This window comes from Ochotona princeps, chromosome 6 (genome assembly GCF_030435755.1).
Source record: "Ochotona princeps isolate mOchPri1 chromosome 6, mOchPri1.hap1, whole genome shotgun sequence".
Lineage (NCBI taxonomy): Eukaryota > Metazoa > Chordata > Mammalia > Lagomorpha > Ochotonidae > Ochotona > Ochotona princeps.
The window spans coordinates 56,621,431-56,646,633 of NC_080837.1; the positions used below are offsets into that span (position 1 = coordinate 56,621,431).

Sequence of the window (25,203 nt, forward strand, 5' to 3'; positions counted from 1 at the left end):
TTGGGAAAGCAGTTGAGGACGGCCCAATGCATTGGGACCCTGCACCCACGTGGGAGACCCGGAAGAGGTTCCTGGTTCCCGGCATCGGATCGGCCTGTTGCGGCTCACTTGGGGAGTGAATCATCGGATGGAAGATCTTCCCCTCTGTCTCTCCTCTTCTCTGTATATCTGACTTTGTAATGAAAAATAAAATCTTTAAAAAAAGAATTTTAAAACTTAATAGACTTGGGCCCAGTGCAATGATTCAATTGCTAAATCCTCGCCTTTCAAATGCTAGGATCCAACACGGGTACTGGTTCATGTTTTGGCTGCTCCACCTCCCATCCAGCTCCCTGCTTGTGGTCTGGGAAAGCAGTTGAGGACAGTCCAAAGCTTTGGGACCCGGCACCTGCACGGGAGACCCAGAAGAAGCTCTTGGCTCCAGATCTGCTCAGCTCCATCCATTCTGGGAGTCAACCAGAGGATAGGAGACCTTCTCTGTTTCTCTCCTCTGTATAAATGTGCCTTTCCAATAAAAATATGTGCCTTTGCAATAAAAATAAATCTTTAAAAAAGAAAAAAGTTGAACTACCATTTCTCCATCGTAAGTGAGACACTCCTGGAAAACACGGTCTAGGAAGACGTTGGTCATGGTTGCTGTTCCGTAACGGGAGAGTTCCTCCTTGCTGAGCATGCCGTTGTGATCCTTATCAAGATTCAAATACTGCCCTGGGAAGAAAGACAAGAAAGCACTTAGGACTAACATAAAACTGCAACTAAAAAGTAACAACAAAAACAGACATTAACGAAAAGCTCTGTGCATTGGTTGATTATCTTTTAAACTTTTATTTACTTGAGAAGCAGAGAGCATTCCCTCTGTGTGTCACTCTCTCTCTACCTCTTGATATTTTTATTTGCGCACTACTTGTGTTATTGTTAGGCAATGGCTCATGTGTAACAGCATTAGCTAGCCTTGTAATCTAGATGAGAGCCAGTCAAAGGTAACTAGAAGACTATGGTGCTCAGGCTCATTCCCATACCCTATATCCAGTGTGCAGCACTATAGCATTCCCAAACTTCTACATTAGAGTTAGGAGTAAAGAAAAAGTTCAGATCTTAGGATGCCAAAGGAGCCAGACTACCCAACAGGCTAATGCAGTCCAACCAATGGACTTCGGGAATCCAGTGAGAGAACATTCTATCACTGCAATTTATGCCTCTGTGGACACTGATGACATTTTCTCACAAACAAGGCAAGGCAACAAATCATGCTCATGAGATTTCTGCTGAACAACAGTCACACTAATTGTTTTACTGAAAAGTAAGACAGTATAGTAAGTTGGAGTTCCAAAAAGATAAAGAGCTTGGTATTAAAAATAAGCAAATTTGGGTAACACAGAACACCATCTTTTTTTTTTTAAAGATTTATTTATCTTTATTGGAAAGGCAGATTTACAGAAAGAAAGCTCCTCCATCCACTCCCCTAGTGGTCGCGATGGCCCAAGCTGTGCCAATCCAAAATCAGGAGCTTCTCCAGGTCTCCCATGCGGGGGCAGGATCCCAAGGCTTTGGGCCGTCCTCGACTGCTTTCCCAGGCCACAAGCAGGGAGCTGGAGGCAAAGTGGGGTATTCCAGACATGAACCGGTGCCCATATGGGATCCGGGCACATGCAAGGCAAGGACTTCAGCTGCTAGGCTACTGTGCTGGGCCCTAAGTACCAGCTTTTAAGAGAAGCAGAATATCTTCTGAGAAATTAGCCTATGTACAAGTTGTCCTCTGCACACTAATTTCTTGAGAAATGTGCAATTCAAATTTTAGCTTTTGAGATAGACATACCATAAACCCTGAGGGCAGAAGGAGCAGAGAACCAATTAGTTTCTTGACTCTCCTTGGACAGTTCTTCATCCCTTAGCTAAAGGAACAAAGAGACTTGATTAGAAGACAGTGACTGTTAAGTGACACAAGTAGTTTAATATTTGAAAGTCAGGGTCACAGTGGGTGGTAGGGGACTAAGTGTGGATCATCTTCTGTTGCTTCCCCAGGCTCATTAGCAGAGAGTGGATAGCAGAGCAGCTGGATTCAACCCAGGGCTCAGGGATACTGGTGTCACAGATAACAGCTTAACCGCCTGTGCCACAATGCTAGTCACCCCTGAAGTAGTTTAAAAACATACTTACCTCCAGTAAATCATCCAAGAAACTGCATGCTAAAATATCTTGAATTTTTATCTTCCCTTTAAAGAATATAAAGAAACAATTATTTAAAGTCATTTTAAGAAAAAGATCAACTAAAATTTTAAAAACTATTGTTGTATGAGACCAATTACAAAACTGATTGTTTTAAAAAGTTATTTGAAAGATAAAGGAATGCAGATATATTTCATTTGCTGGTTCACTCCACAAATACCTGTAACAAAGAAGGAGTTTATCTCTACTTTTCTTTGGTGTGTTCTGGAATAGGAAGTAACACAGAAGTGTGAGTAAGAGCAAAAGGGAATCTGAATGCCACTTTTACACTAGGCAGTCTCAGCTGCCTCATGCATAAAAAGTGTGGATGGACAGCAGAACCCTCTGTATGTGGGTAGGAGAAAAGAAAGAATCCGTGTGTAATGCTCAGCATGAGGCTGCATACATAACAGTCATAGCTGTTTGTATTTTGCAAAATTTCCAAAGGAAAAGCTCTGTACATTCCCACCGTGGAGGAGTTTTAAAAGATCATCAGTTACCTGGTGCTACAATGGAACTCACAGCTCAATTTTCAAGAACATAAGGACAATCAAGGGACTTCTATCTGGGCTGTCTCAGTTTCTTGTTCTGCCCTAGTTACACGCATTTAAATCTGATGGGTCAGAACATTGCTCAAGCAAGCTGCTGTTGAGAGCAGATATACTAACCTGATAGCCACACAGAATAGTTCACTTCAGAACAAGAAAAATGTGTCTTGGCTAAAAGACTCTCACATTCCTCAGTATATTATTTTCCAACAAAAAGGTAACAATTCTTCAGTATTTCACATATCAAGGGCAGCAAATTTCGATGGGATAACTGGCTTCTGGGAGTGGTAGAGTAACTGGCTTTTTAGAACTGGAAGGGGCTGTACTGATGGACTAGTGAGTTCGTAGTTTCATTTCAGGGATGAAAAAAAGTGGGAGAGGTAAGGTGACATTCCCTCTGTCACGAAGCTCGTTGCAGTGAGTACAGGTCCTAGGAAAGATCTTGTAAGGCTGGCAGTGCAGGGGGCGATCTCTGTCTTCCCGTGGACACAGAATGGAAGGCAGAAGACACTTCCCTCTCTCCCACCTTCTCCCTCCTGACCCACTCCACTCCTGCATGCCCCATGTTATCTATGATCTCACCTCTTATTAACTTAAAAACGTCAAAAAAATCTCCACATAAATCCAAACCAAAGCATGGCTGCTGGTTTTATACTCTCCCCCGATAGTCATCATGTTATTAATGGCATTAGCACACTCAGAAAATGAATGACAATCTCCACAACAACTTTATCTGGTTCCTGAAATTTAGACACAATATCCTCATAATATCTAATTAGGTAAAACTGCTCTTACCTGTTCTTAGAGGGTCTAAAAAGAAGAAGAACTTCCTAACTGCTGTACAAACGTAAAAGGAGTAAAAGGATTTTTCTAGCCCATCTAATTGTGGCAAGGTTGGGATAAGTTCCAATATGTAGTTTTCTAAATCCTGAAAACAAAACAAATTTTAAAATGTTAAATATCAATCCTCATTCTTTATTAGCTACTGAAATACATCTTTAGTTTTTAAAATTAGCATTAATACTCAATTGATCATCATTGTCAGTGATGAAACTTGTATGTTGGGGCCCGGAACCGTGACCTAGTGGCTAAAGTCCTCGCCTTGAAAGCCCCGGGATCCCATATGGACGCCGGTTCTAATCCTGGCAGCTCCATTTCCCATCCAGCTCCCTGTTTGTGGCCTGGGAAAGCAGTCGAGGACGGCCCAAAGCCTTGGGACCGTGCACCCATGTGGGAGACCTGGGGGAGGTTCCCTGGTTCCTGGCTCCTGGCTTTGGGATCGGCGCAGCACCAGCTGTTACAGTCACTTGGGGAGTGAATCATCGGACGAAAGATCTTCCTCTCTGTCTCTCCTCCTCTCTGTATTTCTGACTTTGTAATAAAATAAATAAATCTTAAAAAAAGACTTTTGATTAAAAAAATTTAATATACAAGTTTTTTTTTAATCTTTTTTTTTTTTAAGGATTTATTCATTTTATTACAGCCAGATATACACAGAGGAGGAGAGACAGAGAGGAAGCTCTTCCATCCGATGTTTCAGTCCCCAAGTGAGCTGCAATGGGCCGATGCGCGCCGATCTGAAGCCGGGAACCTGGAACCTCTTCCGGGTCTCCTACGCGGGTGCAGCGTCCCAATGCATTGGGCCGTCCTCAACTGCTTTCCCAGGCCACAAGCAGGGAGCTGGATGGGAAGTGGAGCTGCCGGGATTAGAACCGGCGCCCATATGGGATCCTGGTGCGTTCAAGGCGAGGACTCTAGCCGCTAGGCCACTGTGCTGGGCCCTTTCGAAAGTTTTTTAATCATTTGAGAGAGAAACAGAGCCAGGTAGAGAGAGAATTCCCATCTGCTGATTGGCTCCTGGAATGCTCTAGAGGAGGGCAGTCAGGTGCTCCACCCAGGCCTTCCTCTCCACCTGGGGGGACCCGATCCCCAGAGCTCTCACTACCGCCTCCTAGCGTTAGCAGCAGCAGTAGCACGGAGACTCAAACTACACGCAGATGCTGAACTCAGATATTCCAATATGGAATGTGGGCATCCTAACCAGTGGCTCAACTGCTAGGCCAAACCCTTATCCCATCCCCCAAACTTCAAATATCTGAATACATAATAGATTCTACACAGTTCCAACTTCAAATCTGACTATAAGCCTCATTCCAACTATTTCCTCTCTCCAAAGGAAACTTCTAGTGTCAACGTCCGATGTAAAACCAAATTAAAAAAAACAAACAAAACCACGGATGTAGCATTCCAAAGACAAATAATGCTAACGTGAGGGCACTTTAAACTTCATGGAGGTGCTGGTGCTGTGGGTGGGTGAGGTTGCCACCTATTACTGGCATCCCACATGGGTGCTGGGTTGAATACTGGCTGCTCCACTTGTGATCCAGTTCCCTGCTAGTGAGCTCAAGTAAGCAGTGGAATGTGGCCCAAGTGCTTGGAAGAGGCTCCAAGCTTTGGCCCGGCCCATCCCTGGCTATTGTATGGCATTTGGGGAGTGAAACCAGAGAGGCGCTTCTTCTAACTCAGACTTTTAAATAAACAAATAAGTCTCTTTAAGAAACAAAAAAATTCATGGAAAATGGAATTAAATGATGTTTATTTTGGTGCAAAATAATACAGAGTTTTTTATACTATGTACTTTTGATAAACTTGTTAATTAATTAATTTATTTTTTGGGTAAAGATCTGTTTGCTTGAAGGCAGAGTTACAGGGAGAGAGGGAGGAACAGAAGATCTTCCATCCACTGCTTCACTCCCCAAATGGCTGCCATGGCCGGGGCTGAGTCAGACGGAAGCCAGTAGGCCAGAGTTTCATCCAGGTGGCTCATAAGGCTGCAGGGGCTCAAGCACTTGGGCCATCTTCTCTGCTTTCTCCTGGTGCATTAACAGGGAGCTACATCAGAAGCAGAGGAGGTGGGACTCCAACTGGCATTAAGACAGGATACTGGCATTGCAGGCAGCAGTTTAACATGCCAATTCACACTGACTCCCAAACAGCTTCCATTGTTTTTAAGATTTATTTTACTTTTTATTGCAAAGTTAGATATACAGAGAGGAGAGACAGAGAGGAAGATATTCCATCCATTGGTTCACTCCCCAAGTGACTGCAATGGCTGGTGCTGTGCTGATCTGAAGCCAAGAGCCAGGAGCTCTTCTGGGAATCTCATGCGGGTACAGGGTCCTAAGGCCTTGGGCCATCCTCAACTGCTTTCCCAGGCCACAAACAGGGAGCTGGATGGAAAGTGGAGCTGCCAGGATTAGAACTGGCGCCCATATGGGATCCTGGCGTGTTCAAGGCGAGGACTTAGCTGCTAGGCCACGGTTCCGGGCCCAAGATTGTTTTTTTTTTTTAAATTGGTTGGTCAGATATACAGAGAGGAGGAGAGACAGAGAAGATCTTCTGTCCATTGATTCAATTCCCAAGTGGCTGCAATGGCTCAAGCTGCACCAATTCGAAGCCAGGAACTAGTATCCGGGTCTCCCATGTGGGTACAGGGTCCCAAGAGTTTTGACTGCTTTCCCAGGTTACAGTCAGGGAGCTGGATGGGAAGCGGGGTCACCACAATACAAAGAAGCTCCCATACGGGATCCCAGCATATGCAAGGTGAGGACTTTAGCTACTAAGTGCTGGGCCCAGCTTCTTCCATTTTAAGTAGCAATATATAATCACCGAACAAACATTCCAACATTTGTTTAATCAGTTCTCTACTGACGGGCATGTAGTTGTTTCTACTCTTTTGCTGCACAACAAGCAATACCATATGGCTAAACTAATTCCTCATTCATAGATATTATGAAGGAATACAGGAAGTAATTTCCGTAAATGGGACTGCTGGATCAGAGGGTATGCGTGAGTGTGACTCTGACAGACACTGGCCAACTTGCCCCTCTCCACAAAGCTCAGCTGCATTTCACACTCCCATAGGCTCTGTGTATGGTTCCCAAATGGTGTACCCAGGCACCCCAGGAATGCTACCACGAGCTCAAAGGGATACTACAAGTTATTTTAAATTATTGACAGAAACAGTGACACTTGTATGACAGATGTTGCTATGAGTTCATACTATTAGCTAATAGTGGTTTCAAATTTTTAGCTTAAATTGTGTCATATTTCTTTGATGGCATAAATCTATGCAAAGTTAGGTTTTTGTTGGTTCCTATGATACAGCAAGTACCACATGGAATTCAATGCAGTAGGAAAACGAGGATGATTGTCCAATCTACTTTCCAGGTCTGAGGAGTTAACCAGCACCATGCGCATACACATCCCTTAAAAAGTCAAAATATTTTCTGTTAACTTATGTGTATTTTTTTTCAAACAGCTAGCAGGCTAATAAGCTTACTGAATGCTTTAATGAAATTGTTTAGAAATAGTTAATAAATGGAACTGTTAAGAATTTCTTTTGGCCCAGAGACACTGAAAAAAATTACTAAAATACTGAGGATGTCATTAAAAGTATTTAACATTTTGATCTTTGTCAGTCTGATAGGTGGAGAATACTACTGGTATAGTTACATTGCATTTTTCTTATTATGAAAAACTTCTTAAGATTAAGAAGCATTTTTATTTTACTTCCTAAATATTAGTTCTAGCATTTGCCCAATTTTCTCTTGGGGTAGGTAACATACATTTTCTTCTTGATTTCTGGGAGTTTTTATTTATTGGATGTAACTGGTCATTTGTGATGTATGTATACAAGTCTGGCTTTAACCACTATCAGTGCTCCTTCCATTCCTCTTGAAATAGCCCTCCAACCCAGGTCACATTCTTGCTTTGCTGTCTTATGCCTTACTTTATTTTCTCGATCTGATGTCACTACTTAAATTTACCTTGCTTCTAACTTAGTGTCTGTCTCCTTACTAAGGGTAAGGTTTAGCATAGCACCTGACACAAACCTTACCACTAGACAGCTAACTCCAGGAGGCTTTTGCTCTCAAGGTGGCCTGAATCTTCAAAGACAAGATTTTTAATGTGTCCTGGAAAAGTTTCACAGTGTGAATTTTTTTTTTTTTTTGAAGATTTGCTCATTCTCATTGGAAAGGCACATTCACAGAGAGACTGAGATAAAGATTCTCCATCCACTGGTTTACTGCTCAAATGGCCTCAACAGCCGGAGCTGAGCCAATCCGAAGCCAACAGCCAGGAGCTTTTTCCAGGTCTCCCACGTACGTGCAGGGTCTCAAGGCTTTGGGCCATCCTTTACTGCTTTCCCAGGCCACAAGCAGGGAGCTGTATGGGAAGTGGATCAGCCAGGACACAAACCAGTGCCCACATAGGATCTCAGTACTTACAAGGGAAGGATTAGCCAATTGAGCCATTGTGTCAGGCCCCCAAAGTGTGAAGGTTTAGAATAAGCTAACACATTCTACAGAAATCTGAACAAATAACATGCAATAATTTAAAACAGGAACCATAACAAACTTTAATGAAGAATTCATTCTTCTTTAAACCTATAGCTTAGTAACTACTTGGTCAATTAAGCTGTTTAAATTTATGCCCAATTCCTTTCTCTTTTCCACCACAGTCCTCTCCAAAAGGACTGTGTATCCAGGGGAAAAAAGCTTGAGCCACAAAGCATGCATATATAATTTAGATGCAAATGTTTATAACATAAATAACCATTTTATATCATAGTTTTTAAGTGTCTGTGAATAACTAATTGCAATAGCATCTAACAGGAAGTAAATGCCCTCTTGGTAATGTACTTGACATGCCATAAGTCCCTACGTAGGTTTCTACTATAGAAACAAAACAAAGAATCATTCATAATCCCCAAATCCAGTGAGAAGTGCTGTGAATTTTTAGGGAAAAGTGATGGAAAGCAGCTTAGCACTTACAGATTCCCGAAGGTACCCCTGCCCAGCGACGTCATACAGGCTGAGTCCTATCCTTGTCTGATGAAGCCAAACTGAAAATAAAAAGCCAATGGAATGCAATGATTACAACCTATCTTACAGTACATGTATGGGAAAAAGATTTATATTCTTGGCACAAGCCACTCCAATGTTTCTTCTCATATATATTTTCCCATAATTAACCCCCAGGTTGCTTTGAACAAAACAAGCATACTGTCAGATGGCACAATTCAATAATCCTACCATGACTAAAACTACAATAAAAGTGACACCCTTGAAGATCTTGCCATGCTTCTACCAAACAGGGACAGGCTAGTGTCACGTGATTTCCAACAAGGATGCTTTTATGTACTGGGGTTAATTACTACAGCTGTTAGAGATGGTATGTAACAGAACTTCACAGATCACAATGGTGCTGAAAGAATCATAACAACTCCAAACTGTTTAATAGATGCTCCTGAAATTAATGCTATAATTGTGCACCTTTTGGCTAACCCATCATGGAATACACTGCCAAAATATAATCACCAATAAATTAAAATGATTTCAAATCACCATACACTAAAACTCTTGATTCAGCTTTTGTTACTTTTAGTCTGCTAGTATCTTTGGGATTTTTGAGTTTTAATGTTAGAAAACTGCAGTTCTAATAAGCTCCATAAGAATTACAGCACTGGTAGAACAAATTTTGGTAAAATATAAGAAAATCTGTGATTCAAATTTAGTAGAGAGTTTTTTCACATGAAAGAAGTATTATAAAGGTACAGATACAAAACCTATTCATTCTCAGGAAGGAGCTATTCAAGAGATGACGTACCTTTTCGCATAACATAGTTAAAGAAATGCATGATGGAAATTCTTCCGTATGAATCTGTATGAAGGAGTTTAGCAAAGACTTTTGCTGTGAAAAACTGCCTAAAAAGAAGGAAATAAAGATTAATCTGCCAACATAATATTTAAAATTCTCAACATACATAAGCATAAAAAAAATCACACAAATTAAAAATCAAATGAAAACTGAAAATTGTAGTAAATATTCAGAGTTCAAGCTTAAAATATTAAACCATAGATTTTTTACATTCTTTTTTGTTTTAGCATGCTTTGTCTTAAGAATAAAGTTTTAAAGTGTCATAAACAACATTATACTTTTTACTAACTTCATACTAATGTAATTTTTAAAAGATTTATTTATTTGAAAGAGTTACAAAGAAAGGAAGAGATATTCTCCATTAACTGATTCACTTTCCAAATGGCTGCAGCGATCAAGGCTGGGCCGGGGTGAAGCTGGCCGCCAGGAGTTTCATCTGAGTCTCTCACGTGAGTGCAGAGACCCAAACCCTTGGGCCATTTTCCACTGCTTTTCATAGATGCTTCAGCAGGGAACTGGACCAAAAGTAGAGCAGCTAGGGTCCGATCTAGCTCCCATATGTGATGCCAACACTGCTGGTAACATTATTTTTGATGGTAAATACTATTCAATTTTACTGGTAATTTAAGTTGACATAAATGCCTCCTAAGCTGGCCATGCAGGAGCACTTGTTCCTGCTGTTTTGTTTCTGATCCAACTTCATGCAAATGTTCGCGCCCCTGGCTTCAGCCTGGCTTGCCCTGGCTACTGTAAACACTTAGAAAGTAAAACAGTGAAAGATTTCTCCCTATGTCCCCTTCCCTTTGTGTTTCCCTACCTTTCTTTTCTTTTTTTTTTTAAAGATTTATTTATTATTATTATTATTTATTGCAAAGGTGGATACACTGAGAAGAGGAGAGACAGAGAGGAAGATCTTCCATCTGATGAGTCACTCCCCAAGCGACCACAATGGCTGGAGCTGAGCCAATCTCAAGCCAAGAGTCAGGAGCTCTTCTGGGTCTCCCACGTGGGTACAGGGACCCAAGGCTTTGGGCCATCCTCAACTGCTTTCCCAGGCCACAAGCAGGGAGCTGGATGGGAAGCTGGGCTGCCAGGATTAGAACCGGCGCCCATATGGGATCCCGGCAGGTGCAAGGTGAGGACTTTAAACGCTACGCCATCGTGCCAGGCCCTCCCTACCTTTCAAATAATCATATTTTTAAAAAAGAAATTTAACAAAGAGCAAGCATTGGGCTTAGCAGTTAAGATGCCCACTCCCACATCACAGTACCTGGGTTTGATTCTCTGCACCTGACTCCAGCTTTCTGCCAATGCCAACCCTGCGAGGTGGTAGAGATGGATCAATGTCTCCACCCACACAGGAGGCCTGCATCGTATTCCCAGGCCAGCCATGGCTGTTGTATGGGTGTTTGGGGAGTGAACGAGCAGATGGTAACTCTGTCAAATAAATTAAATTTTTAACAAAAAGCAAAGCTTAATAAAATATATTATTTTGTAAATTATATTATCCTTACTTGCACTTTGGTCCAGCCTTTTCACCAACCTTCAAAAAGTTCTCATAATTGATCATTGCTTCCTCTCCAATCATAGGTGGTGTCTGGTGTTTGTCCAGCAAAAACCATAAGTTCTTTAAAAAAATTACAAAAAAGAAGATATTGCAAGTTAGAAGAATTTAAAAACACAGCTATATGTATCACTTCCATTAAAATAATAGTCTGATAGAATCCTTTGACCTCTCACCCTTTCGATTACTACTATAATAAAAGTGGTTAATACTTCTTGTATACCTATGAAGTTTTAAGTCCAGTGCCTGATGTTCCACAGCAGTGCTAAGATTTGAACCCGTGCCATCCGGTGCCTCAGCAGTGGTTCTCCACCATGGCTGCCTGGTGGACTGCAACACAACTACAACATTGTTGCTGGGGTCATGGCCAGTGCAAGCTTACTGATTTGGGTAGGAATCCACTTACTTCAGAGCCTGTACCAACGCCACTGGCCTCATGAGGTTCTGGTGTGACTGAGTAATACAAATAAGAAACAGACAACATCTGAAGCAACTCTCCGCTCCTTTCTTTACCTGTAATTCTTCATTATCTAACAGCTCTCTGCTTTTTCTTTGCAGGAACACAGCTCTGGATTCCTCCCGTAATTTCTGTAGTAGGACTTCATCTTCGGCAGGTAGCTGAAAACACACAGGAAATTACTACATGTAAATTTTAGACAGATGGATCATGTAAAATGTCATGTGGTTTCATAAAATAACTATATCACTGTGCCAAGCTAATCTTTGTACTACAAATCTAATTCAGTGTAATATTTTTTATTTTTTTTTAAATTTATTTATTTATTTTATTACAAAGTCAGATATACTGAGAGGAGGAGAGATAGAGAGGAAGTGGAGCTGCTGGGATTAGAACCAGCGGCCATATGGGATCAAGGCGAGGACCTTAGCCACTAGGCCACGCTGCCGAGCCCCAGTGTAATATTTTTTAAAATTTATTCATTTTTATTGAAAAGGCAGATTTAGAGAGAAGAGATATGGAGAGAAAGAGCTTCCATCTGCTGGTTTACTCCCTCAAAAGCAGCTTCAATGGCTGGTGCTGAGCTGATCCGAAGCCAGGAGCTTGTTCTGGGTCTGCCACACGGGCTCAGGGTCCTAAGGCTTTGAGCTGTCCTACACTGCTTTCCCAGGCCACAAGCAGGGAGCTGGGTGGGAAATGGAGCAGTCAGGATACGAACCGGCGCCCATATGGGATCCTGGCACAAGCAAGGCAAGGACTTCCGCCACTAGGCTACTGCGCAGGCGTAGTGTAATATTCTTTGACAAGGCAGACCTAGGGGTGGGCATGTGGCACAGTGGTTTAGTTGCCACCTGGGACATCTGATCTTAGGTTAGAGTGCCTGATTCCAATCCTACTTACTTTTCTTCTGTTCCAGGTTTCTGCTAATGCACACCCTGGAAAGCAACAGCTGATGGCTCCCAGACCTGAATGGAGTTTTAGGCTCCTGGCTTTGGTTTGGCCCAGCCTTGACTGTTGTGAGAGTTTGGGAAGTAAACAGGCAGAGGGAAGATCTTTCTTTTTGTCTTTCAAACAAAGTGAATAATCAATTAAGCAAAAAAACAAAAGACAAACAAAACACACAAAAATATACAAAGAGAACTTAGTGATCAGTAAAGTCAGATCCCTGCCCTGAAAAAAGCTAGTCTATTCCAAGTTTCATTTTATATTCTTACAGCACTGGGTTTCTGTTGACCATCTCTAATAAAGCAAAATCAAAATAAACTAGCTGAAGACCGCCAGTCTTGGGAACACACGCCTGTGGAACCTGAATCCCTTCCCTTCTTGGAGACAGTCAAGCCGACGTCTGATATGTTGGCCTCCCACGCAGGCCTGCCAACTGTGGTGACTGCCACAAGTGGGGCTGCGAGGTGACTCATTTCAACCTGACCTAGCACAACTTGTTCTGAGATTTCTTCTTCCTTTTCCACACTTTGGCCCCATGAAATGTACCTCAATAACCCCTAGTCTAACCTGGAGATTATTGTTTCTACCTTTCCTTTCCAAAACCTTGAGATGCTATCCTCCTCGCCAAAAGGAGTGGAGGAAGAAACATTAGAAGGCAGAGGTGGGGCAGGAGTTGCAGTTAAACCTGAGACCATGTTCCAAAGGCCAGGGAAGCGCCGCTTCTGCCCAGGGGAAAAGGGGCGATGGCCGACACCAGGTGGCTTCCTGGAAGTGGCAAGACCAGGGAGAGGGAGCAGCAAGGGCCTCCGCAGATGCGTGGCTGCAGGCAGGACAGCGGAAAGGATCTGGAAGTGGTCACAGAGAGAGAGGAGACAGGAGAAAGGGGACCCCCTCACGAACCAGATGAGGAAGGCGAGGGCTTTGTCTGGGAGTATGCGCATGTCTGGGCCAGGGGTCAGGTGTGGGGCTAAGATCATTGCTCCTGGGCCTGGCACAGTGGCCTAGTGGCTAAAGTGCTTGCCTTGAACGCCCCGGGATCCCATATGGGCACCGGTTCTAATCCTGGCAGCCCAGCTTCCCATTCAGCTCCCTGCTTGTGGCCTGGGAAAGCAGTCGAGGACAGCTCAAAGCCTTGGGACCTTGCACCTGTGTGGGAGACCGGGAGGAGGTTCCTGGCTTCGGATTGGCACAGCACCAGCTGTTGCAGTCACTTGGGGAGTGAATCATCGGATGGAAGATCTTCCTCTCTGTTTCTCCTCCTCTCTGTATATCTGACTTTGCAATAAAAAATAAATAAATCTTAAAAAAAAGATAATTGCTCCCGAAGGAAGAACTTATTTCTGAGTAAAGCATTCCTTGATAATCCAGATTATATGAGACAATAGATAAAGAGGACGCTGAAGTGTTTAGGCACTCCAAAAAAGTCAGTTTCCTTCCCTCCCCTGTAAATTATCAAAAACATTCCGTCCATTCAAGAATGTGAGGTACAGAGTGTGGGAAAAATATCCATGATGTAATCTTGTTTTTGCTAAACACACACACATACATGTCTACAAAAATATGCAGAATGATTCACGTAAAAATTTTTTCTACATCTGTGAGTAATTTTATGGGAAAATACTGTCTGGCTTAGCTGTACTGTTTCTTTTTTTTTTCACAATGAAGATTAGTTATTTAATTCTGAACAGACTGTGAAGCATACATAGTATTACAGCAGGATTTCAACTAAAACTGCTCATGAGGGCCCGCCATTGTGGTGCTGCTCCACTTCAATCCAGCTGTCTGCTAACGCGTCTGGCAAAGCAGTGCTACTCTTGGCTGGGATTCCTGGCTCCTGGCTGCAGGCTGACCCAGCCTGGCCATTGCAGCCACCAGGGAGTGAATCAGCAGATGAAATATCTTGTCCTCTATAACTCTCTGCCTTTTAAATAGCTAAATCCTTTAAAAAAAAAAAAAAAAGCACTTTCAAAGAACTCTCACTACATGGATAACTCACACATTCATATGAGTGAGTTCAGAAAGTAACAGAAAATGGTGTTGTGGTGCAACGTCCTTTGAATACTCCTATTCCTTTACTTGCAGTCTAGTTAATGCACCTGGAGGCAGCAGGTGACGGCTCCAGTGGTTGGGTTTTGTCATCCACATGGGAGACACAGATGACGTTCCTGGCTACCTGCTTTGGTATGGCCTGACCCTGGCTGTTGTGGGCATTTGGGGAGTAAACCAAAGAATGGAACACCTCTGTCTCTCCCTCTCTGTTACCCTATCCTTCAAATAAGTAAAATCTTCAAAAAAAAAAAAAAAAAAAATAGATTCAAGAGACATCCAACCAAGATGGTAACTTTTTGTTTTCTTTCTTTTTCTTTTTAAAGACTTATTTGCTTTTGGAGCTGGGGCTGTGGCTTAACAATAAGCTAATGTAATCCTCCACCTTCAAGCAATAGCATCCCAAATGGGCTCCAGTTTGCGTCCTAGCTGCCACACTCCCATCCAGCTCCCTACTTACGGCCTTGGAAAGCAATGGAGGATGAGCCTCCACCCACGTGCGAGACCCCGAAGCAGCTCAGCTCTGGATTGCAGCCATTTGGGGAGTGAACCAGCAGATCGAAGGTTTCACTGTGTTTCCAGGCACATCAGCAGGGAGCTGTCCAACCAGCACCCAGGTGGGATGCTGGTGCCTCAGGCAGAGGCTTAACCTATTAAGTCATGACACCAGCTCCCAAAAGAACTTTTCTATAGTGGTTACATTTTACAGAATATTAGATAGGTCTTATTCCTTTTAGTAGGTTTTATTGTCGGGTGTAAATAGCTTCTTACAGACTTACTGTATTGTCTATAATTTCCTTTAAAGACTTCTTTACAGTTTTGGCACAAGGAAATACATAATTAAGTGAATCTCTAAGCTTTCCATATTCAATTTATTTTTCAAGACTTAGAGCAAAATCTTTACACCCTATAACAGTGTTGTACATAACAAAATAATACAACACTCTACTCCTGGGTAATAAAAAAGATAAAGGAAAAGCCTGCTTTATTTTTTTTAATGGACAAGGAATACCTTTGTTTTCTTACACCAATTTATACAGACTCATTGGGCTTAAACTGTTTGGTAAGAGGGATAAAATCAACCAGAATAAAATGGTGCACAAACTTACAAATACCACACTCTATTTTTAAAACATGAAATCCTGGCCCCACTTTCCAAATTAATTTTACTCATAAACTCTGAAAAACGTGTGCTTAGCTATCTCACTTACCCTGTAATAAAACCGAGGAATGATCTTATAGAATTCATTTGTGTTTTTTCCAGCTCCTTTCCATTCTGAGTAGTATTTGGTAAACAAATCCATTTCTTCATCTTTTAATTCTTGTTCACTTTTTTTCCCTGGTAACAAAATAGATTAAGGGGAAAACATATTTTCAAAGTAGTGTTTCTCAGGTTGTCCTATATGCTACAGTTTATTTAAAATCATTGAAATGCCAATGAGGCCTCATTATTGTGCTTAGAATGAACACACACCTTCCACTCTAATAGCCTTCCCTACACCCACAATCATTCTTAGCATACCCTGCTCTGGGGTGGGCGTTATGGCATAGCGCACAGTGTGTAAAGCCACTGCTGGCAAAATCAGTATCTCACATGGGCAACACCTCAAATCCTGGCAGCTCCACTTGGATCCTGCTCCCTGCTAATGTACCTGGGAAAGCAATGAAAGGTCGCCCAGGTCTCTGGGTCCCTGCACACACATGGGAGGCCTGGTTGACACTCTTGGCTCCTGGCTTGGGCCACTGCAGCCCTTTGGGGAAACAGTAAATGGAAGATATCTTTCCCTTTAAATCAATAAAACAAAATTTTAAAAGAAAAAAAAAAAGCCTTCTCTTCCACCTCTGTCTATCATTAACACTCATCTCTCATTTCAGACTTCTGGAACACTCTAAGTGATTCGATCAAAATGTGCTGCTTGAGCGGAGGACAAAACATGCCCCGCCAAGGGCTTCTGGGGTTCTAGCTCACCATCACTATTCCTAAGGTAAAACTCATTAATGTGAAGTTCACCGCTCAGGGACCTCGTTCTCTCTGACCTGCCTCCGGGGGCATGCCGCTGCCTCAGTCAGACCCCCTCCCGAGCACGTGGACCACGGGGACTGAAACATGGCGTCTGGTCCCACAGCGTCCTGCATTTATGCAAGTGACTGTGACTTTTGTGAACCTAAAGGCTTTCACCTCTGCTCACTGAAAACCAGTCCTATGCCAAGCTCTTAGACTTTTTTCTTTCCTTTGTTTTTTTTTACATTAAAGATTTGTTTAACTAGTTGAAAGACAAAGCAACAGGGAGGCAGAGAGAGAGACACCTTTGCCATCTGTCCACTCCTCCAAGGGTCACAACAGCGTGGTCTGAGCTAGGCTGGAGCTCCGCCTAACGCTGGCCTCTCTGCTCCTCTTCTGAAATCTGAAAACTCTCAAGTTGTATAACTCTCAGATTACCATTCATGGTCATTCTAATTCTTACTGCCTTAACATATGCATTTCACCTGCATGGAGAGCTTTAGTTCTATGTTCTGTTTTCTCAAAAGTTGATTTTCCTCTTTTTGGTTTCATTTCCTTCTCAGTAAGACTGTAGTTGTTCCAGAACTCCTTTTGTGTCTTGCTGAGTCTGCCATGTTAATACTTAAACTTGGACCAAACCTGTAATTTGATTTCTTTACTATGTCTCAGGGCAGTTGGAGAAAATTGAAAAAAAAAATTGCAAGTAAAATGAGGACTAATCACTACTGGATTTAACAGTATAGAAGCCAGGAATTCTTGGTAACTCCCAAAACCAAGAAATAGAGCCGAGTACAGATTTCATCAGTAACTCTTCTATTAATTTGGCTATAAGGGGAACAGAAAAACATGGCTGAACCAGCATCATGGCATGGCAGGTAAAGCTGCCTGTGACGCTGTATCCCACACGGGTGCCAGTTGGAGTCCTGGCAGCTCCCTGTTAATATCCCCGGGAAAGCAGTAGCAGATAGCCCAAGTCCTTGGTCCAACAAACCCATCTGGGTTACCCAGATGAAACTCCTACCTCTGGCCTGGCCCAGTCCCACCTGTTGCAGCCATCTGGAGAGTGAACCAAGGTATAGAAGATTTTCTCTCTCTCTGCCTTTTTAAAAAAGATTTATTTTTATTGGAAAGGCAGATTTAACAGAGAGGAGAGACAGAGAGAAAGATCTATCTGTTGATTCACTCCCAAGTGGCCACAATGGCTGGAGCTGAGTCGATCTGAAGCCAGGAGTCAGGAGCTTCTTCCAGGTCTCTCACATGGGTGCAGAGTCCTAAGGCTCTGGGCCATCTTCTACTGCTCTCCCAGGCCACGAAGCAGGGAGCTGGGAGACGGGAAGTGAAACAGCCGGGACACAAACCAGCACCCATATGGGATCCCAACAGGTGCAAAGCAACTAGGCTATTGCGCCGGGCCCAAATAAATAAATCCTAAATAACAAACACACACCAGAAAAGAAAAACATAGCATAGTTAAATGTGGATATTTAATCTAGAGAGGTTTTCAACATGGAGAAGACCCAGCATGTCTGCTTATAGAAGAGCATGACAAAGTAATGCTGATGCTGCAGGGAGGGGGCAATTGTAAGGCAACATCTTCAAGTAGGAAAAAAATGGGATCTAGCAGGAAGGATGGGATTCAGTACTCAGGTGAGGGAAGCTTAAAGAGGAGCTGTGCAACCTTTCCGTTTTTCATCTCTCACATGGAAGTGTTAGGTTCTACAACAACAGTGCTGCTACCTAGCAGTACTTGGCACATTCCAGACATGTAATAAATTTCTGTGAAAGAACAGAGTGGTTGTGTGGTTGTGTACCAATGGTGAGAAATGGCAAACAGGGTAAGTGTGTTTTTCCTTTGTCAAGGAGATACTCTGGAGCCAGCACTATAGCTCAGCTCGCCAATCCTTCATCTCCAAGCGCCAGCATCCCATATAGGTTCAAGTTTGTGTCCCAGCTGCTCCACTTCCCATCCCAGCTCCGTGGTTATGGCCTGGGAAAGCAGCAGAGGATGGTCCAAGTCCTTGGGACCCTATGCCTTGTGAGAGACCAGGAAGAAACTCCTGGCTCCTGGTTTGGATCGGCTCAACTCCAGCCATTGTGCCCATTTAGAAGCTGAACCAGCAGATGGAAGATCTCTGTCTCTCCTCTCTGTAAATCTGCTTTCCCGCTTGGGGGGGGGGCGGGAAACTTTATTGAGATATACATTAAAATACAACTTCATCAGCTGACGGTCAGCAGGGGGTAGGACAGAATGAGGTTTGGGAGATGAGAAGAACCCAGGGTATTAGCGTCAATGTCCTGGGACATCCAGCAGAGGTGCCTGAAACATCGACTCTAGGTTAACGGATCTGAACTCAAAGTGAGACAGCTCACTCCAGTTCTATTTTTCTCCAGCCACTCTCATCTGCTCAAAGCGTACAGCACAGCAGAAGGAAGATTCAGCCAGGTTGGCTAACAAGCAAGAGCGAAAAGGGACAAGGAAAAACAGATTGTGACACCTCAAATGAAAGGAGGGAAGGGAAGTGGGACAGTAGGAAGGCGGCAGGACCACTGAATTTTCTTGCTGGGGTCAGAGAGTCGTCGGAGTCAGTGTTCTAAGTCACGGCTCGCCAGTCTAGAGCCAAACCTTGTGAGCAGGTGCTAAGGCTAAGGTTCTGGAGATCGTTCCCCAACCAAGTTTGGGTGAAATCCCTCCGGATCCCTCACACACACACGGCCCCGCCTCCAGGGTTGGGAGACAGCACCGGCGGAAAGTGCGGTCCCGCTGGCCCCTCCTCTCCATCCACCAGCCTCCCCACCCTCGCACCGCCGCGCCGACCCGCTGTCCCTCCCAACTCACTGTTTGGACCGGTGTTGGGCGTCGCTAACCGCCGACGAAGGATTTCTTTCCAGTCCATGGCTGACTCCCGAGAAGCGGCTTCTGCATTTGCTGGCTATTAACAGCTCCACCCCCTGCCAGTGCTGACGTCAGACGCCGTCCAGCTCCGTCAGGCAGGGAAGGCCACCCAACCGCCATCTTGGACACGGGCGGAAATCGTGGCAAGAGAAGCGGAAATGGTGGTCGTGGCGGTCGCGACGTGCGGTGATCTCGGTATCCGGGAAAGGCAGACGTTAAAGAAATGGAAAGTGGCCTTTAAGAAGGCCCCCCAAGTTCCTAAGCTCGAATTTAAAGGCCAGGATAAGGAAGCCCGCGTTTTTATTCACCGTGGGTCTTTGGCGCATATGCACCACGTGACGCAGGCTTTCACGGCCGTTTCCGGCACTTTCCTTCACTATGTTTTAATCGATCTTGAGGCCCTGAAGGGCCCCTGAATGGTCGTAGACGCCTCAGCAGTCGTCGTATCCCCACTTGTACCGCTGCAGGTTTCCCTGCTTCCTCCCGGCCAGATCCGGCAGAAGCGCGGGCGTCCAATTCAGTCAGGCCTTGAGGGCCCAAGCCGACGCGGTGCATTGTGGACGTTGTAGTCTCCATCGCGTCTGTGGCGGACTAAAGCATGAGGGCTGTGGTGAGTTGGGCAAGCAGGTGAACTTCCTTCATCCGCGACAGGTACACCGTGAAGTTGGTGCTGTCCCTGCAGCTGGCATGTTGGCTGACTCCTTTCCCCCGCGCCCCTCATCTGAGGCTCTTGCTACATGGCGCGAGTTGTTGGGCAGGGCGAGAGCCCGTAGACCTCGGGCGCTCTAATTACTGCTGCTGGAGGTGGAGTTGGAGGTGTCTGGCCACGGTTTTAACTTTATGCCGCTTTGTCAGCAAGGCTCCCATAGGCTCTTGCCCGTTTTTCAACACACTGTTGTTCCTCCTTGTGCTTTTTCCTCAGATTCACGGACTGGGTTGACGGGAAGCTCCCCGCCGTGTTCCCGGGCTGAGGGTGTTGGTGGAGGGGACTGGCTTGCCTTCGTCGCTATTCTGTAACCTTAAGAGCAGAACCGTGATTTGTATGTAAGGAAGAAAAAAAAATCTCCCTTAAATAAAACGTTGCACGTCACCTTCAACCTGCTCAGTTCCTCCTGGGATTTGCGGTGGAAGTAGAGGGGTTGGGACCCTCTGCCCGTCTGGTTCCATTGCACCATGACGATCTGTATGTCTGCTCTTCGAAGCTTTCCTAAGCTTTGGAACAGCAGCCCATACCTGGGGCGAGGCCCAAGGCGTTCTTACACGGCTCTGTTTCTCACAAACTGCATCTGGAAGCCGCAGAGATGGTTTTCTCTTAAAACAGTGTCACCTCAAAATGCCAAAGCAAGGGACCTGCTGACTGCCAAGGCCCGCTGTCTCAGGAAAGCAGAGGAGCGAGCTCATAAGCACACTCCATTCGAATCATCTCATCTCTTCGCAGCTGGGGCAGCTAAGAAGAGATCACAGATGAATCCACAAAGTAAGGACCGCGCCCGGCCTCCTGCAAAGAACACCTTTCAGCTGCCCACAAGACCTTTGAATTCAGAGGAATGGGATAAGCTTAAGGAGGACTTCAAAGGAAAGGCCAGTTTCGAACATTGGATCAGTTCACAGATGGCTCATTGCCATAGCTCTATAGATGTAGCTAAGTCTCTACTGGCCTGGGTGGCGGCCAGAAACAACGGTATCGTAGGCTATGATATACTGGTGAAATACTTGTATCTCTGTGTCTTCCATCAGCAGACCTCGGAAGTTATTGATGTCTATGAAATCATGAAAACCAGATACAAGACTTTAGAATCCGGGGCTTACAGCCTCCTCATCCGCGGATTGATGCCCTCCGACAGGTGGCGCGAGGCCTTCCTGCTGTTAGAAGACATGAAGAAAGTCATGGTCCCTTCCAAAAAGAACTATGATGACTGTATCCAGGGCGCCCTCCTTCATCAAGACGCGACTACAGCTTGGAATTTGTTTGAGGAGTTGTTGGCTCATGATGTTAGTCCTATGTTGGAAACGTTAAAGGCCTTCTTTGATTTTGGCAGAGACGGAAAGGATGGTCACTATTCAAAAAAACTGCTAGACCTTCTTTTGTATCTAAGAAATAATCAGCTATATCCTGGGGAGTCCTTTGCCCATAGCATCAAAGCATGGTTTGAGAGGTAATTTTGGCTTTCCTAGGTTTTTATTTTACTAACTGTATGTGGTCTTGTGTGTGTGTGTGTGTGTGTGTGTGTGTATGTGTGAGTTACTTGCTGAGAATCATTTCATTTCTGCCTTAGGTTTTATTTTCCTGTTAAGAGAACATTTTCTCTCTTTTCAAAAACAGCTAGCAAATGATTTGTGTTTGTCTCCATCTATCCCATTAAAAAAAAAAATCACAGAGCACTTGTATATTTTTTTGCTGTCTCACATCTACTAGTTTGCTACCCAAACAGCTACTGTAGGCCCAGGCTGAAGCCATAGCTGGGAAATCAACCCTGGTCTCCCACTTGGGTGTCAGAGAACCAAGTACTTGAGCCATCACCTGCTGCCTCCCAGGGGTGCATTAGCAGGCAGCTGGGATGGAGTCCTAGCCGGGACTGAGCCCGGGCACTGTGATGGGAGCTGCGGGCGCGGGCTGCAGGTGCTGTGCTAGAATGCCTCCCTTGGAATCCATAGTTTGGTTTTCTGAGGCATCTATTCATGGTAAGGTTTAGAAAGTTTGCTTTTGGCCAGAGCTCATAATAGAAGGACAGGACTTGAGTTTGCATGGAGCTTTCTTGGGCCACATTAGTGTTTTCAGAAATTTGGAGATCTGATGATCAGGATATGTTTATCCCTATTTTCTTTTATTCCCTATATTTATTCTGTCTGATCTCTGTGTTTAATCAATTTAGGTAACTGGAGTGGATATGCGTCATAATCAAATATGATGTGCAAACATCAAAGTAGACAATCTGATCCTTTCAGTTTGTTTTGGATTATCCCATTGTGCAGTTGCTTTCTTTACAAAGTTGCCTCTTTTGGTTTTCTTTTGCTTTTATCCGGGTAACTGATTACACACCTACTGGTGCTTCAATCTTATTCTCATTTCTTTGTCACTATTTTGCAATGGGAAGTGATGGCAACATTTGTGTGTACCTGAGGAAAGAAGAAAGGATGAATTAATGAACAAATAAGTTAGCAGTTTTTTTTAAAGGTTTATTTACTTTTGGGACCAATGTGGTACCCTAGTGGCTAAATCCTTGTCTTGCATGCACCGGGATCCCATATGGGCACCGGTTTGTGTCCTGACAGCCCTGCTTCCCATCCAGCTCTCTGCCTGTGGCCTAGGAAAGCAGTCAAGGACAGCCCAAAGCCTGGGGACCCTGCACTTGCATGGGACACCTGGAAAGCCTTCTGGCTCCTGGCTCCTGACTTCAGTCGGATTGGCTCAGCTCCAGCAGTTGCAGTCACTTGGGGAGTGAATGAATGGATGAAAGATCTTCCTCTCTGTCTCTCCTTCTCTCTGTGTATCTGACTTTCCAATTAAAAAAAAAAAAAAAAAAAGATTTACTTACTTTTATTGAAAAGTCAACTTTACAGAGAGAGAGAGAAAGATCTTACATCCGCTGGTTGACTGTCCGGGTGGCTGTAATGGCCAGAGCTGAGCTGATCTGAAACCCAGTAACCAGGAACTTCTTCAGCATCTCCCACGCGGGTGCAGGGTCCCAAGGTTTTGGGCCGTATTCTACTGCTTTCCCAGGCCATAAGCAGGAAGCTGGAAGAGAAGTGGAGCAGCCAGGATGTGAATTGGCACCCAAATGGGATCCCGGAACATGGTGAGGACTTTAGCCTTTAGGCTACCATGCCAGACCCAAGTTAGCAGTTTTTAATGCAATAGGAATCTATTAGATCTATTAAGATCTATTAAGGTTACCTTTCTAACCCAATTAGAAAAACATACCAGACATTTCTATGACAGTAGTGGTTAAGATGGTACAAGAAGAGAGAAATTACTCTAAAAGCCATCCTTAGAAGTTTCTTTCTTTTTTGTCTGATTAGAAGTTTCATGTAGAAAGAGTTGGCTTCGGTTTAAAGATTATGTTACTAAGGTCATCTTTCTGTACAAGTGTAGTGAAGGCGATTGGAGAAGATGAGGGTCAGGTGACAGAGAAAGAAATTCAAAGTAGGGTCCCATCTGCCGCTCAGCTCCCTCATGGAAGGGGAGCTGTTCCTGTAATTCTTGCTTCCAGAATGACTAGCTACGCTGTCTGATGGGGTTTCTGATCTCTTTTGTAGTGTTCCTGGAAAACGATGGAAAGGACAATTCACTGCAGTCCAGAAAAGGTAAACAGCAGTATCTTGTTTGCTTGTTTTAAATATTTATGCATTTGAAATATAGAGTTACAGAGGGAGAGAAACAGATTTTCTGTACTCTGGTTCACTCCTCAACCAACCACAACCGTGGCAGCCAGGCCATTCGGGAGCCAGGAGTCTCTTCCAGGTTTCCCACTTGGATTCAGGGACCCAAAGACTTGGTGTCATGATTTGCTTTCCCGATCCAGAAGGGAGCTGAATCAGAAGCAGAGCAGCAGGAAATCAAACTGGTGTGTCTGTGGGATGCTGGTCACAGGGGCAGTAGCTTCACCAACTATGCCACAGTACCAGCTCTTGGTTTACTTTTTTTTTAAAGATTTATTTATTTTATTACAAAGTCAGATATACAGAGAGGAAAATCTTCCGTCCGATGATTCACTCCCCAAGTGAGCCGCAACGGCCGGTGCGCGCCGATCCGAAGCCAGGAGCCAGGAACCTCCTCCAGGTCTCCCACACGGGTGCAGGGTCCCAAAGCATTGGGCCAGGCCCCAAGAAGGATGTTTTTTTAAAAAGTAAACTAAGAGGGCCCGGCGGCGTGGCCTAGCAGCTAAAGTCCTCGCCTTGATTGTCCCAGGATCCCATATGGGCACCGGTTCTGATCCCAGCAGCTCCACTTCCCATCTAGCTCCCTGCTTGTGGCCTGGGAAAGCAGTCGAGGATGGCCCAATGCTTTGGGACCCTGCACCCGTGTGGGAGACCCGGAAGAGGTTCCTGGTTCCTGGCTTCGGATCGGCGTGCACCGGCCGTTGTGGCTCACTTGGGGAGTGAAACATCGGATGGAAGATCTTCCTCTCTGTCTCTCCTCCTCTCTGTATATCTGGCTGTAATAAAAAATGAATAAATCTTTAAAAAAAAAATCCTTATTGATTGGAGAGGCAGAGAGAGAGAGAGACAGAGAGAGAGACAGAGAGAAAGAGACTGATAGAGCTCCCTTCTGTTGATTTAGTTTTTTTTTCTCAAGATTTATTTATTTTGACTAGAAAGACAGATTTACAAAGAAGAGAGAAAGATAGCTCTTCCATCTTCTGCCTCACTCCTGAAATAGCCTCAGTGGCCAGAGCTGAGCTGATCCAAAGTTAGGAGCCAGGAGCTTTCTTGGGGTCTCCCACTTGGGTGCAGGTTCCTCGGTTTTCCTTGACTGTTTTCCCAGGCCAGAAGCAGGGAGCTGGATGGGAAGTAGAGCAGCCAGGAAAGAAACCGGCGCCCATATGGGATCCTGGTGCATGCAAGGAGAGGACTTTAGCCACTAGACTACCATGCCAGATCCTGTTTTTTTTTTTTTTCATTATTAATTTTTTTTTTTGGAAATGCAAATCAGGTTTACAGAAAGGAGATACGGAGAGAAAGATCTTCCATCTGTTGGATCACTCTCCAAGTGACCACAACAACTGGAGCTGAGCCAATCAGAAGCCAGGAGCCTGGAGCTTCTTCTGGGTCTCCCAGGCAGGTGCAGGGACCCAAGGCTTTGGGCTGTCCTCGACTTCT

General features: G+C 44.4%; 2 protein-coding genes across 3 annotated transcripts in view; one reads left to right on the top strand and one right to left on the bottom strand.

Moving 5' to 3' along the window:
- The window catches only part of PPP2R3C (protein phosphatase 2 regulatory subunit B''gamma), a 29,429-nt gene extending 9,640 nt beyond the window's left edge, over positions 1-19,789 (bottom strand). The window contains exons 1-10 of the mRNA XM_004584756.4: positions 19,327-19,789; positions 15,700-15,827; positions 11,554-11,658; positions 10,991-11,103; positions 9,426-9,523; positions 8,591-8,661; positions 3,549-3,681; positions 2,158-2,213; positions 1,817-1,892; positions 572-708 (exon numbers count right to left, since the gene is read on the bottom strand). Of these exons, the coding sequence (XP_004584813.2) occupies positions 572-708; positions 1,817-1,892; positions 2,158-2,213; positions 3,549-3,681; positions 8,591-8,661; positions 9,426-9,523; positions 10,991-11,103; positions 11,554-11,658; positions 15,700-15,827; positions 19,327-19,384 (975 nt within the window). The 5' untranslated portion in view covers positions 19,385-19,789. The remainder of the gene's footprint in view (positions 1-571; positions 709-1,816; positions 1,893-2,157; positions 2,214-3,548; positions 3,682-8,590; positions 8,662-9,425; positions 9,524-10,990; positions 11,104-11,553; positions 11,659-15,699; positions 15,828-19,326) is intronic.
- Positions 19,790-19,824: 35 nt separating this feature from the next.
- The window catches only part of PRORP (protein only RNase P catalytic subunit), a 150,091-nt gene continuing 144,712 nt past the window's right edge, over positions 19,825-25,203 (top strand). Inside the window, exons 1-3 of one of the 2 annotated variants that reach the window (XM_058666338.1) lie at positions 19,825-20,034; positions 20,306-21,539; positions 23,641-23,688. In XM_058666338.1, the coding sequence (XP_058522321.1) occupies positions 20,557-21,539; positions 23,641-23,688 (1,031 nt within the window). In that variant the 5' untranslated portion in view covers positions 19,825-20,034; positions 20,306-20,556. The remainder of the gene's footprint in view (positions 20,035-20,305; positions 21,540-23,640; positions 23,689-25,203) is intronic. The other variant, XM_004584757.3, reaches the window with a different exon arrangement.